Raw genomic sequence first — 19,614 nt, 5'->3', positions numbered from 1 at the left:
TTAAGGCCTTCTACAGGTGACGCACCTTTCTTTTCAGTATGGACTGTTCCTTAGAAAGCAAATATGTCAGACTAGAGTATGTATAATAACACTCTACTAGGTTATTTGGCAACAGCTTAGAAAACACCAGCATCAATTGACAAATACTTGGACCAAAATAGAAAATGTATACTATTTACAAATATTTACTACCTAGCCCCAGCCCAGAAATAAGATGTACCCATGTCTGTGCATGACAAATTATGATACTACCCAGAAGAGACATCTTCAATATATGAAAAGATCCTGCTGTTCTTATCAAAAACAAAAGGCCCTATCCAGAACAAAACTGCTCTCTAAACTCAAGCTAAACCAGGGATAATCTTTCTTCCATACCTAATGCATCAAGATACTATGATGGCATGTTTCTTTTGCCAGCTGGATACTACAAAAATATTTCCATCAATATACTGAGCTGGTCTCCTAGACTGGCCATTCATTTCTTACCTTGTGTTTTTATTATCATGTTAGGGCACTGTTACACATAGTAAGTCTCGGCCATCTAACACCTCTCACTCAAAGAAGGGCTTGGGTTCAGTTTATATCGCCTCCTATAAAATCACTTAAGTTATGAAATGGGGATCAGTATGCTTAATGGCTATACAATAATCTGCAAAATAGTCCAATCATCCTTAATACTTCTTATGACAGTTACTGTATTGGAGACAAAAATCAGGCTTGATTTTGTTTTAACATACACACTTAAATATTTGTGTTTTAATATATTAAGTTGCAAGCAGTATGTAGTTTGTTCTCCATGTCCAGTCAATTGCAGTAACGTTGTCCCACACTTTGAAACGTTAATGTCTTCGAATTTTAATATAGCACTGCTGTAACAAATTTAAAACAGGCAATGCTTACCATTATTTCTCATAAAAATGTATTTCCCTGAAGTTTCAACCATAGTGTTTGTAAATTAACCATCTTTGGGGGGGGGGGGGGGGGGTTGTTGTGTAATTCTGAAACAGGTAATTTCTGAAATTGATATCCTTATCATTTTTTTAAATCAATTATTTCTGTATAATCCTTGTATAATGTGTGCTTGCATATGTGCATTGGGCTTTATAAAAATGACATTACGAACGTAGGAGTACTCCACAATCATCACTAGAATTAATCTTTCTGTTATTGTTATATGGAGATAATTAATGTCCTCCTCAGGATACTATCAGAAGGGAATACAACTATAGCTTCAACTTTCAACAGACATAATATATTTAAAGTAGTTCAGGTGGGGAGCTGCGTCCGCATCTGTAGGCTGCAAAGGAACAAGTAATAGGTTTATTCCATGCTGAAAAAAGAAGAAAGAGAACAACGTTTCACACCTCACACCTGAAGAGGGCTCCGCGGCTGAAACGTTTTCCTTCTTCTTTTTTTCAGCATGGAATAAACCTATTACTTGTTTCTTTGCATAATATATTTATATACTGTACATAAATTTCTGAATGCCTAATGCTCTGGATATGCAATCTGACCTGATGTTGACACGAGAATTAACAGACAAAAGACTTGTATGTAATTTGTAGAAAGTGTAGAGGACAAAAATATGATTTGTATTGCACAATTTTTTTTTAATTAAAAAAAGCAATAACAGCTCAGCATTTTGGGGGAACTGGTGGTGGTTCTGATAAGACGTTGGGTGACATTAGACGTCAAAGTGTACCTCTTAAGTACAGTGCTGACTAACTTTGATAAAATATTAGTACAATGTACTGTATTTCAGGAATGTAATGTTTTTGTTTTTCAAGATGGGGATTTCCTGTAGTGGTCACAAAAACTGGAGCTGTTATTTCAGAAACAGCATGTATAGGGGCATCTTATTTTCCTCAAGACTTGTCTGCTTTTAGAACTAGACTTTTGTCCTGCTCCAGTTCAACTCTAATACACCATAATGAAAAAAGAAACAAGCTGGTTGCATTCAGTATTTTAAAGATATTTTAGATGTGGCAGTATAAAAAGCCTCAATTATAAAATTCATAAGCTCTACGTAGTTGTAACTGACAGAGACGTCTATGCATCAGATATACCTGTAAGATGAATGATTACAAACATTTGTGCTTGGGCAGTACAGAGACAGAAATTAGCTGTATATTTGATCAACATAAAAAATGTCCTGCAGTGATTTTCAGAATTCTTGACTGTCAAAAAATTATTCTGAAGTGATTTGTCACAGATCAGTTAAAAAGTCAACTTGCCCTTTATTAACTAAAAGGGCTAAAGCTTAAAAATTACATTTTATATATATATATTTTGTGTGGAGCATTATTTTTAATCTGGTATCCAGTGATAAGTTCAAGTAAAAAAAACATACCTCAGTTCTAACATATTGCTTTTAATTATTTTAACAACTTGTACAGTGTCTGAACACCCTTTATATGTTAAATGCTATCCATTAGTTTTAATGTAATAAAGTAATGGCAATAAATTGTCAGTTTATAAATACATCTTTGTCATTTTTTTTATTATTTTGAAAGGCAAGGACGCTTAGATTTAACCTTCTTTAGAGGTATTTTAGCCATCCTGACTTCTTTCTGATTAAATTGTTTCATTCCATCTGATCTCATTTGTAGCACGTATATTGGTACCTGTTCAATTTGTCAGCTATTTGTAATTCTTAGTCCCCAAGAGTTTTGAGTGCTATGAATTAGAAAGGTTTAATTGTCAAATTAACACCCTGAGTAAAATCTGTAAGATCTGTAGTTCCTCAAGGACTAGGATAAGATGTCTTTAAAAATTTCCAGTATTCGTTTTTGATCAGCTTCATCCTTCATTTTCAGAAAGCTTGCCTACCACATATAATTAACAATTAATTCCTTTCCTAGAATGTTCATAGACATTAGGAGTCTGTACTTCTATCCTTATCTGTTATCTTGATGAAGTGATGTCCATTTTGAGACTCCTTGAACTGTAGTTCACTTGTGCTACAGAACAAAAGACAATTCTTGTAGTTTCTGTTGCTCCGAGTGTCTGTTCAATCCATTACAGATCTTTCCACCTCTGAGTGTGCAAGAGGCAGTTTCCAAACAACAGAAAGTATAACGCCACTTGACAAAAAAAATGATTCTGCCCATCAAAGAAATTCTGAGTTTGCATGTTGTTTTGGCCAATTTTCACCATTATGAAACTGTAACAGGGCACTACACTTAGATGCAATACTTTTAATTGCACTTCATCAACACGGAGAATATTTAGACTTCTTGGGGATGCTGTTGACAACAGTGATGCCATTAAACAAAATAATGTATACTTTGTTAAAATGCATTTTTGAATATTGACTCATCATTCATTGGTGGAGCAGCTGTAGTGATGAGAACTCTGTACTGAATTTGGTGGCGAAGTGGGAGCTGAGTTTTCAAGAAAATCAAATGGTTTTCTGGTCAGTCTACGTTTCTGTCCTCACCCGTGGTCACTAGCCTCAAATGGTGCATGAAAGAATGAGAAGTTTCTCCGGAGGCCTGCAAGACGGCGTGAGGACCTTGGAGTCACTGCTCCTCCAGATTTGAGACTTCAGTCGAGTGACAAGCATCAGTCAAGCATCTAGAAAGGAAGCTCCTCTACGCACCACCTGCTGCAGGTGAACAGGGCATAACCCACTGGGAAGAGACCCTGGGGCAGATCCAGGACACGCTGCAGGGATTTTCTCTCTCAGATGCCGGGGAGTCCCTCAGGAGGAGCTGTTGCTCGGAAAAGGGACGTCTGGTCTACTCTGCCCAGCCTGTTACTACCAGGACTCTCATCAGGATTAAACGGAAGATGATGATGATATTCCAAAATGACTGTGATACAACAGTACACTATATCAGCTCAATTCCACAATGAGTTATTCATGGTCATTTTTCTATCTTTTACATTTATAATAGTTCATTACTAGATCATCATTACAATGGAAACACTAACCCTGCTGAATACTGAAATACAACTGTGACTAGGTGATGTGCCTCTCAAGTAAGGTAGTATCTAGTGCAGGACAGCAGGTCAGGTAATTAACCTTTTCTGTAATTGCTTCAAAAAACCATTTGCTAAAAAATCCAGACAAAAAAAACATGGACACACAAGCAGAAGTTACTTCATCATTAAACACAGGTTCGTTTTTCATGACTTCTTTACTTTGGAGTACAGAAATGGTTTCAGCTTTTGAAACACCCGTGATGGTCCTACACCTGGCTCCGTCGTCATAATACCACGCTGCAGTTTGGTCCGTGTAAATTAAGAGGAACGGTACATAGAAGGCAGTCACATCTTGCCTGCTTTTATTCGTTCAGTTTTTATTGGTTTAAAGGAGAGAGAAAGTAATCCTTACGTACAGTGCGTTACCCAAACTGCTATGAACAGTATTTTTAGTATAAGTATAATGCTGTGTCCTGCTCTTTTGTATGGGAAGATTTGGATACAGCAGAACAGAGTATGGATCTTATCAGTATGCTTCATCATTTTGACAGTGAACTCAGTGTTACAGGAAAGATATTGGCTACTGACAATGGCAAAATATTTTAAGATGCTTTGGGGAAACAGTTCCAAATTTTTCTTGGAAACACTTCTCAATGAATAGTATTTTTGTTATCACTTTGTTACATGTATATAATACTCATGTATACAAATGGACTGCCTAGGTTTCAATCTTTCATGGGAAGTTAAATGTAAAAACGAATACTGAATATACTTTTTATAACCACATGGATATTGAATAAAACATAATTTGGCATCTTTGGACAGAACCCCTCATTTATCACTTAACCGAGTACATGATCTCAAGATAAATGGTGGTTATTAACCTAGGATCAGTGCAATACTTGTCAAAACGTGATTATAAAAAGCAGGCCCCACAATACAAATTTACGCAGTTCATTAAATTCCTTAATGGACAGAACATATACTTGAATCAGCCAATACTTGTAGATTATGGTCGTCGGTAATATTGTTTTGGGAGTGCATCACTCTTTTACTGATCAACGTCTCCAAAGATGTCAGTCTTCTTACGCTCCATTTCTGCAAAGTCAAATTCTGTGCCGATCATCCTCTTGTAGATGTCTTTGATGTCGTCACAGGTGGTCTCAAAGTGAGTGGTGGCATCATAGGAACGCGAAATGAAGATCTGTTCAAACATGTTAAACAGTTAATGGCCATTAATCATCACTCCCACAAATGATCTTTCCAAAGTACTTTGAGTGACATATATTGCTCAAACTGTCCATAGTAGCAACACAATGTAGAGACAGTATTATCAACCAGCCCTTCATGCTCTAGTCAATGGAATATTACATCAAATCATATTCCCTGCAAGCATGTGGACAACACTACCTGCATGAGCCTAGCTGTTCACCTGCTTGTGCTTAGCCTACTTACTGTCTGTAGGTGTGTAACCCCGATGTACTGGCCAGATTTTCCCCTTGGCCCATCTATAAATTGGCTTCATCACTCTGTATTCCTCCCCACTGATAGCAGATGTGTGGTGAGCTGGCGCACTATGGCTGCCATCACATAATCTAGGTGGGGGCTACACACTGGTGGTGGAGGGGAGTCCCCAGTACCTGTAAAGTACTTTGAGTACAGTGTCCAGGAAAGTGCTATATAAGTGTAAGAAACGATAATTATTAATTACGGCATTTTATACTGACTCGATTCCTTTGAGTTTTCTATGAAATAACCTTCATCTTCCCTGCAAGATGACACGATAAAACATTCAAGCAGTTGGGTATTTAAGGCAACCTGGAAAAGCACAACAGCATGTACACCTTCGACATTGTGTCGGACTTCACACATTCTGGACACCATTATCAACCATCTCTTCTCAGGCCAGACCTACAGCAGGGTCAAAATGCAGCAATAAAATGAAACACTGACCTGACTTTCAGATCCCAAGTCAGTTGGAGCATACTGATCACTGATGCTGACAAACCTGTTGGGGGGGAGATCAACGGTTAGAAAAATTGTACTCTGGAGAAAATATTTCAAAGACTCTGAAAGTCAACTTCAGCAGATGAATTTATTAGTCTAGGGGAAAGTTAGAAACTGAGAGCACATACTTCTGTTCAATGGGCTCAAGAAGATCCAAAGCCGGCTTGATCTCTTTCTCGGGATCGCTGGTCTCCACTGTAGTGCTCACAATGGCAATGTATTTTCCCTGTGCCGCAACATTGTGTGCAAAGGAAATCATGCATACGTAGATATCTGTGAAGGCAAATATAAGAACCATTAGTTCAAAAAGATCAGGAAACCTCAATTTCCAGAACCAAAAGGTTTTTAAAAATTGTGAATCCAAAGTCAGTGAATCTCAGGGTTATCACGTGTCCCCAGTCCTTGTTTAAGTGAATATTCAGTTGGAAGAAGCAAACAGTATTGTTAAATTTTATAAAAACAGTATAAATCACAAATTCACATTTTCTAAATGGATCTCATTTGCAGAGGCTTTATGAAAATGTTATCTAAAGGACAAACTGAGCATGCAGAATATTCCTTCAGTCTATCACAACAATTAAACAAGCAGACAATATTGGTTAAGACCCATATTTTTACTCTATAGTCAACAGAAACATCTGTAAACATTTACTTAATCAAATAATATTCCTCTTTGAGTTTTCACTGGTATAAGTTTTAAAAAGCAAAACCTGGTTTCCTTCAATGTGCAATAGCAGATGTACAGACTGATGCATTTTGGTGGTATAGTATATGCTATTATAAAGAGCCCAACAGATCTTAAACGATCACTTTAATAACATATTTCCAGGTTTTAAACTCTAAAACTGAGATCATTAAATAAGCAATTTTCTGAACATTCTGCACACTACAGCATTTCTGGGGACACCTGGTACATGGTGTCAGCGTTAGGATTACTTAATGGGTACCCACCAGATTTCCTGTTGACCTGGTTCTGTGGAATGATGATCTGGCACGAGTTGGCGTCACTTGTGTTTTTGATGGGGTGGTTCAAAATGCAGATGAGGCGGATCACCTGACCCACCTTTGTCACCCGGTCACTAACATAGCTGGGATCACAGATCAACTGCTTACAGCGAGCAATCTGCCATAAAAAAAAACGTGAAGGAAGAATCTAGTATGTCTCCTGGAAATCACTAAAGGTATTTTCAAAGCCATTAACAGTACTTAAATCATTTATCTGAAGTAAACTGGGGGACAGGAAGACAAGAGGAGTCAAAAACACCACTTTTCAGATGGCTTGGTAGAGATGTTATAATTCTTTAAAGTATTACCCAATAAAAAACTGGAAGAGCTAATTACAACATGTTCGTTCAAAAGCAGTTTCCCTCAAATTACAAGATACATTACCAACCCCTTATTCTATCCCAATCAAATATGACCAATTTCAGGGGAGAAAATAGGGGGTGAGGGATATACTTTGCTTTTCGCTATGGAAATTATTCCTCTAAAAACATGTTTTAATATGAGAGATACTAACTGTGAAGATTCAGTACTGGAGATTATGAAGAATGTCAGAAGTTTGAATGCCAGAAAGCAGTATTAAAATGACAAGATTTTCAAAGTATCGTCATTACCTCGCCCTCAGATTTAACTCCAACAACTTTTCCATCCTCAATGACGATCTCTTCAATGGGTTTGTTCAGCATGTAGGTTCCTCCATATATGGCACTTAATCTGAAAAACAGACCAAGGTCCCATGAGTAGGTACGGAGAGTATAACCATCTTCCATAATGAAATATTTGCATGTGTCTTACCTTGCAAAACCTTGTGGCAACTCTCCAAGACCGTACAGAGGGTAAAGGTAAGGGCTTTTACCATATCTGGCCAAAGACTCACTGTAAAGCTTAATCCTGTTTATTGATTCATGGCAGGGCTGGTCCAAATACCTAGGGAGAAAAACAAAATACTCACTTGCAATTTAAGAGGAATACAGATGTTTTATGCTAATCTTCCAACAACCAAACATTATATAGGGAAATTTATTATTGATTATATAGGGAAATAATGACATTCGGACTACATTGAGCTTCTAATACATACAGAGGCCAAACAAAACAGAAGTGACAGAAGGTTATAAACAACAAATATACAGCAAAACAGATAATCAAAATAATAAAGAATATGTATATCTTACTATAGCACTCAGTACAGTGATGTATACTGAGACTACTCTCTGCAGTTGCTCACCTTAACTAAATATAAGTGAATAAAAATGTAATATCGTTTAGCTGGTTAATTTTTCAACTTCACAGAAGGGACCTACCAATTTAATTAACATATTTCCCACAGTTCAAAAGACCTTTTAAAGATTTCACGCTTGGACCCAGCAAGACATTTTTGAAATAACCAAACCCGCCACTCACTCGTCAGTCCTGTACAGAGCAAGGGCGTGGCCCGTGAAGTCAATGACATCCTGGCCCAAGTCAAACTTCTTGTACACGTCTCGCATTGTAGTCTTCTTTGGATCCACACCCTCCAAGGTTTTAGGATCGTTCTCGTCAAAGTTGGCAACAAACACTAAAAACTTTCGGAATCGTCGCTTTTCAAACAACCCCATCAAATCTAACGTAAGGAACAAACGGAGATTACCAGCAAGGCGGAGATCTTTTCATGCCTACGGTCAATGCCAAATTGAGTATCAAATGTCATGTATATGCAATTTTCCCAAAATGACTCACATTAACGAAAAACACAATAACTGAAATTCCCATAATTTTCTATCAGCATAAATGTTCCTGCTCTCCTTACAAATCATCCTTTTTTTTTAATGCTGCTTCAAAAATCAGCATACGGTTTGGAAACATCTGTCATTATCAGACCCTTCACTTTTGGTGTAGCTGGATAAATTACCCAGGTCTTTGCTTTTTTACTTAATAGATATAAAAGCCCCTGAACACTGACTACGACCTTGTGTACTTACTGGATGCCAAGGCTTCTGTTTCAGTGGAAGGGACTTTGTAAATCTTCCCAGCTTTATAGACAAAGCTGCCTTCAATGACCTTGAAGTCAAGGTAACGTGTCACTTGAGTGATCAGCAACATCCTGACAAGCTGACCTAAAAAAAAGGATAAGTTTTCAATTTTTCTACTTTAAATGCAATGTTAGAGTTCAGTATAAAGCAGTAGTACCAATAATCCCATCCAGACATATCAACAGGCGAATACATTTGTGTAAACGGATTTCAAAGACTGCAGCTAGTGGTTCTTTTGTTAACAAACAGTTTAGAGTACTAACTGCTGCAATTCCTATTTGCTGCCTTTTAAACTATTTTGTTTTTTAAGCAGATAATTCTATGACAGCCTCTTACTGAATGTGTACCCTTTTAGTTTTAGATCATCATTTAATCACACCTAAAAAATTTGGACTAAGTAGTACAAAAAGCAGCCTTTTAAGCTTTGAGGACAGGTAGAAAGGAATTAAATTAATGACAAAGAACAGCTGACAATTAGCCAATTACATGTAACTAGTAAATACAATGGATTAGCTACTACAACACCTATATTTTAGCTTGAGTTACTGGAATCACATTTTTGAAAACACAAAATCAATGTTATTTAAAGACTGCTTGGTTTCTTTGCGCCCAGATAAGCTATGTTAATATAGCAATCAAAGATGTTATAATACTACAAAAAACACCAGTGGAAGCTTTGAGTAAATCCTTGATGGTCACAACACACAATTGTATTTAATGGGTCTTAGGCTTCAGTACAGCAGGCTATATGAAATGGATTTAGTGTTCAAACTCTTCATGTTTCTGTCGCCAGTTTTAAACAGTTAGATACATAAGGAAATTGCTAATGTATTAAAAGAACAATTAATCCTTAACGAGTTTAAACAGCATAACTGGATTAAATTTAATTTGATACACTCAATTCAATTAAAGGTATAAAAAACATGTGTAAAAAGCAGGTAAAAACAGCTTAAGATGTACTACAGTCGTCCCCACATTAATATGACTAGAAAAAACAATTCTTCACTTCTCCACCTAGAACAGTGGCTCGTCTACTACATATAAGGTGCTTTGGAGTCTTTTGGAATATTAAAGCAAGGAATCATCATTATCATCACCATTGGCCATGAGGAACTTGGGAATCAAGTCTACATTCCAGTCTCTTCCCTTTCCCATCGACTCTGGTGGGTTTCCAGGTAGGCTGAACCGTTTGTATAGCTAGGGGGAGAAAAAAAGACTGCTATTAATCACCCAGACAGGTGCAGGTATGGTTGGAAAGCTCCTGTTTTTGTGCTTCAAACCTTCGTAGAACAAAGTGTTAATACATTGGACGCTGCGAATCTTATTGCAGTCTGTGCTGAAAAATCGATTTTCTAGAATCTGCAGGTAACCACCGGTTTAAAAAAAAGCCAGGGGGTCATGTTCTTATTCAACAGTTCCGTTCCAAAGACGATGCGCAGCTGCCATTTCCTCACACTGTGGTTTGCGAGGCAGTCACTGAGGCCACCACAAGAGCAGCAGGTCAGTGCCCATGAAAGACACGCAAGCAAACTCAAATGGAACATTTTGCAAAAGTATAAGCAGGTGGGGACGGAATCGACAGGGAAACTCTGCTAATATAACTTGGCATTACCTACGGTAAATGCGGTGGAGAATCATCACCGAAATTGCTGCGCACTTTTAATCAGTGCGTGAATTTAGCTGACCAGGTCCTGACTTTGTGAATACTGACTGCCCGTTGCTTTTTGGCAGTCCACAGGGAATAGCATCAGTGGCAATACAAAAATGAGAGCTGGATTTGTACACAGAGTAAAGGCCTCAAATACAATACTTACGCTTTTTCAAAACTGTTTTGTTACAAATGACAAACATTATTGATTTTGTTTGCTGATGGTCATTACCTTCAGTATGGTTAAAAACCCGGAAATGGATTTTAGTCTATTTCAGTGCGAAATGTGATGTGCACTCATATCTCTAGGAAGGAGTGACTGAAGGTCCAGTTGTTATAGCAACGATGAAGGCAGATGGCATGAGTAGGCCCATGTTCACCCATACAAATCTGTCCATAAAGAAGTTTCATGAATCTGCACCGTTTTTAGTGTGCATGTAATTCACAGATACACTAGTGCCTTTTGCAATGGTACAGTATGATACTGTCCAAAAGTTCACATCATGCAAAAAGCACTGAATTCAGCAAGGATGAGCAAATTCTGCTGTTTTCCCCTACAGTCTGTAGGCGATTTCCACCTGGACAGGAGCAGAAGTACTTGCCCATCTCCAGCGTTTTAGAAACACAGCATTCAAGACTGATACGTTCAGGAATCTTTAAACAGCAAGAGGCATAACTGTTCTTACATCTTCCAAGGGGGTGATGGACGCACTTTCTCCACCATAGTACGAGTTGCGGTCCATGTGAAGCACCTTCTTGCCCTTCACAGACATAATGCCTGAGAGGATACATTCCTGCAACCAAGGAGAAAGTACATTAATACTGCATTACATAAGAAACACCACAACCAGACATTCAACAAAGGGAGATACCATTCTAATAACCAGAAGAGTCTGAGTCACTGGTAAATCCCCAGTCGTCAGGCTACTACAAAGTAAAAGCTAATTCAACACTGAAAGCAGAAACAGAACCAGAAACAGGTGTCAACATCTGAGCGTGTCTGAGCAAGACACCTGAACCTGGAACAAGGCTCAACCAAAACATTTTATTTCTTCTTTGTGCTTTTCAGTGTGGAATTAACCTTTACTGGTTCCTTTCTAGCCAATGGAGATCTTCACTTGAACCTCCTCTGATTTTAACACAAATATCCTAAACCCTAACGTATTTGACAAATAAATTATAAAGCTAGGAAAGAATGCTAACCATCCTATTCTTAAAAAAATAGCACGTAAGTACAAAGCATTTATATGAACTGGAAGATTTAAAGATATTGAACAATATTCATGACCTGCGGTCTAGTTGTTTTGCTGTTAATCAAGTGTCGAAGGATTGCAGAGACCATATAATTGCTAAGTACCAATACTGGATCCCACTGGAACTTCAAAAGCTGCATGAAACATATGATTTAGTGTCAGAAGGCCTTTCATGAGCTTGACTGTTCAATACGCATGCCAAATGAAAACATCTTTCTCAAGTCATATATATATATATCTGCACAGCTGACCCAAATAGCCTGAATCTCTTCCTGTTACTCTATGAAAAAGAAAACCTCCAACAGTACTTTTTTCTGCTATTCTCCACCTAATCAATACTTACATCAATGAAAAATACCCCGCAAAAAAGAGTGAGACACACGGGATAACATGCCCAGTCTGCTGCAACGGTAAGTGAATCTGTTTTCTATTAAAATGACAATACTGTTGTTGGCATGCAGGCTCCCATTTAAGATTCCTGCAGCAACTTTAATGTAAAAACACATCCAAGCACACTTTTGATAAACTAAACATGGTCTTAGTATCTAGTGACGTCTGTACTTAAAAAAAATGCTTTAATCAAATCACAGCTGATTTACTCATAGGAATTTGGACTTTAGGAATGGCTGCAGAAGCTTACTAAAAAGTCGGTGAAACGGGCAGCAAGGTTTCTTAGAAAGTGATAAGATTTAACTCGGAAAAGAGAACACACGACCGGAAATACAATACTTAATTCTTACTATTAACAATAAATAAAAGTTCCCATTCAAGTAAATCCTAATCAGATTAGGCTGGAACTGTGCAGCAAGTCATGTGACTGGAACATTACTTTATCAGGCCTGGAAAGGCCTCACCATGCCATGGACAAACTAGGACAGGGTGTGATGAAGAAGGGCATATATTTTCCTGTATTTTGGAAACATCAACCTGCCCTTAAGAGGTTATTTGAGCAAAATGCATTTTTAATTGAACTATAAATAAACCTACAACTGCAGGATGTACTGTTTTGTACTGACACTCCAAGTTACACACAGGCAGTCACTCTGAATAGCCCCAAATACTTTGAAACGTACACTCCTACATTTAGATATTTGCTTTTAACATCCAATAATAACACAATATTATTTAGCTTTGAGGTATTTACACCCTCAAAGCCAAAACTGGTCAGCCTCAAACCTGAAGACCAAACACAACTCTCGGACCCAAGCAATCACCCCCAGATATATTCAGAAATATACTGGCAGAATTTAAAAATACATTTCAAAGGAATTTGGATAAACATATACAGCCCCTTACGCAGCTGATGCATGTTATCCCGTGTGTTCATTGATGTAAGTATTGATTAGGTGGAGAATAGCAGAAAAAAGTACTGTTGGAGGTTTTCTTTTTCATGGACCTATGTGCACAGTGAATCAAGGCCTAATCATTCTTAATCACAGGCAGCGTGCTAGCAAACCATTTGAGAGTTTCTCAAGTCTAGTGAGCGTTTTATCTAATCAGATAAATGATCAAATCTACAATGAATGGATTTTCTTCCAAAGATTAAAAAGTAATTTGGATTGTTAATGTCAAATTATGTCGTGAAACTACAAAAGAGTGTCTGATTTCTGAATGTAATTCAGAGTTATTACATTCGGTAAGGGAGCAAAATGAGGTACAATTTCTGTGTAACGGTGATCAACGCCACCAGTGGAATAATCTAAGACAACTGAGGTTGCGGATAACTGGTGCTAAAGGAAGGTAAAAGGCTTGGAAGGCCAATGAAAAGGCTGAGTTCCAGAAACTTTTCTCACGGCACACTCGAGATAACACACACATTCCTCTGAATTCTGAATTTAACGGTTTAAAGCAACGAACTTTGTGACAAGGCCTAGGAAGCACATTTCCTACATTTGAACAAGATTAATAAACACCAGCCTCTAGCAAAGAGAGGGAGCAACCTAACAAACAATAACCTTTTTTCTTTTGTAACGGGAAGCACCCAAAACAACAAGGTCTCCTCCCATGAATTTCACTTCTGTTAGAAATTAACAAGAATTTAAAAGTACAAAAATAACCACAAACCATGATTAATAAGGTCAGAACTGTTATTAGTATGAGCCCATGAAAATGATATTCTGATAAAAACAAATTAAGAAAAGGTTTAATGTCCAGTGTTTTTTATAAATGCCACAAAAATAAACTGAGGTACTTATGAAGAAGCCACTGGGCCACCACAAACAAAATTCAGCTTCTGAATTCTGCTGCCTTATGATCATTATAAAGATGAAAACATCACAGGGCTTGTAAATAGACCATGAGTCATTTAGTGGCCAGCAAGCAGGTATAAGTGTTCTTCCTTAACCTTCACAGCAGCAAGTCAGAATTGGCACCCAGTTAGACTAACAAAAACCAAAACAGTAGCACAATCACATTATCACCGTAATCAAAAAAAAAAGAAGCAATAAAATGTTCTTGAGAAAAAAAGATAACTGCGCGTAACACAAGAACCTGCTAGAAATTAAAATGATGCAGAGAGCTCATTTCCATGTCCAAGAAATCCTAGCCTAACTTCCTGCACCTGTAGAGGGTAGGCTGCCCCAAGAGACTGCAGCACTAACCAAATGGCACAAGAGGAAGGAAATCGAAGATTTCCAAATATGTAAATATGCAAATATGTCATTTCTAATTTCCAGAGATTTTTAGGTCCCATTATTTGCAAGTTAGAACTATGCACAACATTTTTTTTTGCCCTGTACAGTTTAAAGGTCAGTTTTTATACGCCAGTTTGCATCTCAACATTGCTGTCCTGCTCATTAGGGTTTTGCATTAGGATAAAACGGCAAGATCAGAAAAGTAACGCCACAGGGACAGATTATTCAGCACTACAGTGATGGACAGCTGACCAGCCTGTTTGTATCTCTGTGTTGCAGTACTGTTGGCTTGCTCTCTAAGGATCATAAGCCTTCTGCAGCCAGCGTAGCTCTGGGGGTGGTGACTCCCCCACTTCCTGCTGAAAAACACTCTGGAACAATCATTACAAGGGCCGAATTCCCATTTGTTGTTGAAAGATCTAAAACGAACATACCCTTCTAACCTAATTATACACTACACAGAAAAACTAAATATTAAAAATGAAAGACAAAACCGATAGATGTTACAAATACATATTAACAAATAACAGTACCTCCCTGATAGGCTACACAGTGACGGTCTCTTATTGTGAACAGTTTATCACCTCTGCATATCGGCAAGGTGTTTAAAGCAGAACAAACCTGCTGAATGACTTCACTAGGAAAATGAGAGAGCAGTATAAGCTGATGAATTCAGACATTATATCCACCTCCTGGTTAATATTTATCCACTTTCCTTGGATGCAGGGGGGAGCAAAGTATAGGATTTATTGTCTATTTCAGCTTGATGTGGACTCTAACCCCAAAAGCACATTCATTAAATTAATGTTTAAAGTATTGTGTTTTACACAAACTGTATAAACAAGGTATGAAAGCCTGCATGCCACGTGGCAGGCAGTATTATAACGACAATTACATTCGAAAAGCATCTGGGAATTAGCGTTTCATTGCATCTTTTCCAGCAGATGAGGCAATTGCAGATTTAATGCATCTTTGTGTACACCGTTCTGAAAAAATGTGATTAAACTTATCAGTCATTTCTGCAAGACAGACTGTACATTACTGTAGAAAGGAAAAAAGACCGGAAATTGAGGATGTATTTTTATGCACAGGGCCCTGAATTCACCTTAGTTTTTTTCATCTCAATCTTTCACACATTGTGTGTGCTTTCTCAAGTATGGAGATGTATAGTTGAAAGATAATTCGTACAATGCAAAGAAAGAACATTGTTGCACTTCATGAAGATCACACAACAGAGCAAACTGATTAAATGAGAGGACTGCACCCCAGCTACAGGAAAATTGACTTACAGCTCTTGGAGTTATGGTTTAATTCAAACACCCAGACATACATGCCAGACAATGTTTACCATCACATCACAAGCATTTTCTGTATGGGAAATTTTATAATTCTGAATAACATCAACCAAGACAAGAGACATTTATCGTAAGAAAGAGAAATGTACTGCTAGATTCTTAACATTTTTCTACTCTGTGTTGACAACTTGCACTGTTTAAATGCAAAGCCAGAATTCTTATCTTTTTCCCCAGAAGAATCCTATGCCAAGTCAATAAGATAAGATCACTTTACTCGCCATATACAATTTCTTACATTAGGAATTTGTCTTTTCACATAACCCAGCTTGCTCTCCACGAGACACACAGGCACTCAGACAGGGAGAGAGAAGTTTGGGGTCAGAGTGTAGGGTCAGCCATTTATACAGCGCCCCATGACTAATTGGGGGTTAAGGGCCTTGCTCAGGGGTCCAATGGAGTAGGATTCCTCTGCCGGCCACGAGATTTGAACCAGCAACCTTCCAGCCACAGGCGCAAATCCAAAGCCACAGAGTCACTGTACCTCCCCGCCCCACATACAAATAGTGACAAATAAAGATAGTGCTCACAACAGATGACATAGTAATTATATTATTTGTGTGAACACAGCTTCTTAAAAAAAAAAGGTTCAAAAAGGATTAACATCAACCTTCATTGTGCACATCAGCACACTGGGGAAGCACCAATCACACCGTGGAAGACACTGTGAGGAATTCCCCTTTGTTACACCATTAATTCAAAGAATTTCAGATTGTTGCTGAAAACTCCATAAACAGACCTGCAAACTCTACTTTCTTCCATCTTCCCACTACAAAGAAGGTCTTTTGTTTGGGCTGGAGCAGTGTCATCTTGAACCAGCCTGCTGTGCACTGCTTTCACGGCCACATGCGACTGTTTCGCTCCAAGTAGGTTATCCAGTTACCCCTCTTTAAAGGACACTTTCCTCAAACCTACCGATTCACCGGCAATGCTTGGCTTCCAATAAACAGTGACTCTTCCCTCAAGTTATATTACAACATTCTCAGATCTCTTGTCAATGTCTGGACGATTAACAATAAATGTTTGTCTCTTTATCCAACATACTACCAATGTTACATGCTCTGACAAACTTAGAATAGGAACTGGGTTATGTAAAATAACACTTCCTTATCTTTTTCTTTTCACATTACAACTAGATAAACTTAATCTTTACTGAAGAAGCATTGCAAATCATACCAGACTGCCAGGTTAGTGCTTAGTGCAAAGTAAACAGTAAACAGTAGTGAGACTAAGTCTGTGCAACTGTCCAAGATGAGTACTGCTTTTTTAACAGCTGCTACTGTTTTGAATTAGACTATTTTACAGCTTTATAGAATGTATTAGTGACTTCATTCTATACTACTTGATACTTCATTCTTCAAGACACAGAGTGCTCTCTTGTTGCTTTCTATGTGGAGATTTTGTCTGTGGCTGGTGACCCACTCCTGAGAGATCTGGTACAGGTATTGAAGTGTTACTTTTTTGGTTAGGGTAAACCAAATAATTAAAACAAGAGACAGCATAAGATGAGGCTTAATATATCCTTCTAAATCAGAGATGGATCTCTGTAAGGGACAGAAACCAACTTCTTAGTACATTCCACTACAGGTAATTATTTGCATATGTACATGGAATTTGCACACATACATGGCATTTCAAGTTCACCCTTGACAGTGAACTAACATCAAGAGCCAAAACATGTAGCAGTGTTTCTAAAAACAGTAGGACTCAAATCAAGAGGGTTTCCTTTCACATGCAACTGTGTTCAAACTGTAAGCAAATTACAGGATACAATATTTAAATAGTGAATTGTTCCAAATATATAACCACAAGCATAGAGGCCTGGCAGATTCCAGATTTACAGTGTGTGCAAGAAAATGTTCCTCCTTGTGGCGTCTTTAGCTAAATAAATTAGAAGAGATGAAAGTTCAATTGTTAGGAAACAATTGATTTGTCCTTTTTTGTCATGGTTTATAATGACGCTGAAGAGAAGTTTGTTTGTTTTTCCCCATCAAGGAACACATCCTCGCAGAGAGAGAAGTACATTTACAGAAGCTATCGTCAATACAGATGCATGCCAAGTGCACGAACTACACAGACTTACACATAAAGGAAGGGTTTCTTCTTCAACTACAGGCTAGAATCATCAATGAGGCATTGCACTCAATCATTACTGCTACATCCGAAGCTGGCGTTTTCTCCATAAAAAGCCCCCCCCAAAAAAACAAATACAAAACCTACTGACTTTCGACTTAACTAGGATGAGATGACGACAACATTTGCAGTTTAGGGCGCCGGCTGTTTGCCGAAAGCTGAACACCGTACAACTGCAGCACTGCAAGGCTGGGCGAGAAATAGGAAACGACTCGTCTCCACCCAAATCACCGTCCCGTTGGGCGCACACAATCATTACAGCAACGACTATGAACCCCCACCATGTCTGTAATTCATCACTAACAGCTCAATCGGCTTAAGTGTCCAAAGAGCAGAACTGCCCAGTAACGTGTGCGGAAAAAAAACCCACTTCTGCGCTCCTGCCAGCGGACAGATCAGCTTTTCACACCGCCCGGACTGCGGGGGAATCCGACATAAAGGAGCTCCTTCATCCCCGAACAAGGCTTCCTCTCCTCCAACTAACAATGTGCCGACAGATAAATCCAGCTGCTGGAAGTATCCCAGGGCACAGATCGCATGGAAAGAGGCTTGTGCGACCCCAGCCCGCTCCTTCAAGCCTGACTCAGCTGAAGAAAAACAAGGCCTACGAGGAGTTCAGGCCCAACACAGTGCTTACAGCTGCAAAGATCAACCCCTCACTCTCCTGTCGTATAAAAATAAACATGCATGTACACTCGGCCCCCTGCTAGCAACGGCATCCCGGCTCTTTTCTCACCGTCAGTCCAGTTCCCAGGACGATTACATCATATTCTTCATTCATTTTTTCTTCTTTGCCTCTCCCCTCGATAGCCGCTCGGGTCTGTAGAAAATGGAGAACAGCGAAGCTGGGGAAGTGAAAGGAGCTGCTCGACGTCAAACAGTTCCGCCCGGCCGCAGGGGGAGGAGCCGCCGCGCTGTCAATCACTGGGCGAGCGGGGCTGCGCCTCGCTTGCGGTCGGGGAAGCGGACGCGGAAAGGCTGGCGGGCAGTGCGAGGCTGGTGGGGGAGGGCTGTGCTGCGATAGAGGTGATCGGATTTGATGCTGCAATTCTCTTGCAGCAGCGGGAAACCACTGAAACAAGAGTAGCCTGTGGTGAAGCTGATTTTGTCTGCATCAGTATATAAAGAGGTTCTTTTGCGAAATCAGATGGGGTGAAAAATCGAAGCGTGGGTTTGACGTCCACACTCGCAATGGTATCTGAACGTTCAAACCGTACAGCAAGTCAAGACTGTTCTTTGCAGCGCTTTTTTAATGTTCATAATTAATAATAATTGCTTACATTTATAAAGCGCTTTACAGGTAATGGGGACTCCCCTCCACCACCACCAATGTGCAGCATCCACCTGGATGATGCAACAGCAACCAAAGTGCACCAGAACGCTCACCACACACCAGGTATCAGTGGGGAGGAGAGCAGAGTGATGAAGCCAATTCATAGATGGGGATTAGTAGGAGGCCATGATTGGTAAGGGCCAATGTGAAATATGGCCAGGACGCCGGGGTTACACCCCTACTCTTTTTGAGAAACGCCCTGGGATTTTTAATGACCACAGAGAGTCAGGACCTCAGTTTTACATCTAATCCAAAGGACAGCACCTTTTAACAGTACAATGCCCCCGTCACTATACTGGGGCATTAGGACCCAC

At 39.0% G+C, this 19,614-nt stretch overlaps 1 protein-coding gene across 1 annotated transcript; it reads right to left on the bottom strand.

Annotated features, from left to right (window-relative positions):
* Window positions 1-4,284: 4,284 nt before the first annotated feature.
* Window positions 4,285-18,863, bottom strand: gdi2 (GDP dissociation inhibitor 2). Its single transcript, XM_006633284.3, has 11 exons — window positions 18,704-18,863; window positions 11,283-11,390; window positions 10,046-10,145; window positions 8,898-9,032; window positions 8,341-8,539; window positions 7,732-7,863; window positions 7,551-7,650; window positions 6,886-7,057; window positions 6,063-6,207; window positions 5,881-5,935; window positions 4,285-5,131 (listed from the first exon to the last, which is right to left on the bottom strand). The coding sequence occupies exons 1-11, from the start codon at window positions 18,746-18,748 to the stop codon at window positions 4,979-4,981; spliced, it is 1,344 nt and encodes a 447-aa protein (XP_006633347.1). The 5' UTR covers window positions 18,749-18,863; the 3' UTR covers window positions 4,285-4,978.
* Window positions 18,864-19,614: the final 751 nt, after the last annotated feature.

The sequence above is a fragment of the Lepisosteus oculatus genome, chromosome 7, assembly GCF_040954835.1.
Source record: "Lepisosteus oculatus isolate fLepOcu1 chromosome 7, fLepOcu1.hap2, whole genome shotgun sequence".
NCBI classification, from domain to species: Eukaryota; Metazoa; Chordata; class Actinopteri; order Semionotiformes; family Lepisosteidae; genus Lepisosteus; species Lepisosteus oculatus.
Note: the sequence above shows the minus strand (reverse complement) of the source record. Positions and strands in the feature narration are given on the sequence as shown.

Bases quoted from the DNA above. Each gene is read 5' to 3' on its own strand.
- gdi2 (XM_006633284.3), bottom strand. From the start codon at position 18,748: ATGAATGAAGAATATGATGTAATCGTCCTGGGAACTGGACTGACG. The intron at 11,391-18,703 runs GTGAGAAAAGAG...CCTTGGTTGCAG, and splicing joins TCCTGGGAACTGGACTGACG to GAATGTATCCTCTCAGGCAT. The intron at 9,033-10,045 runs GTGATGATAATG...CCTTTTTTTTAG, and splicing joins CAAGTTCCTCATGGCCAATG to GTCAGCTTGTCAGGATGTTG.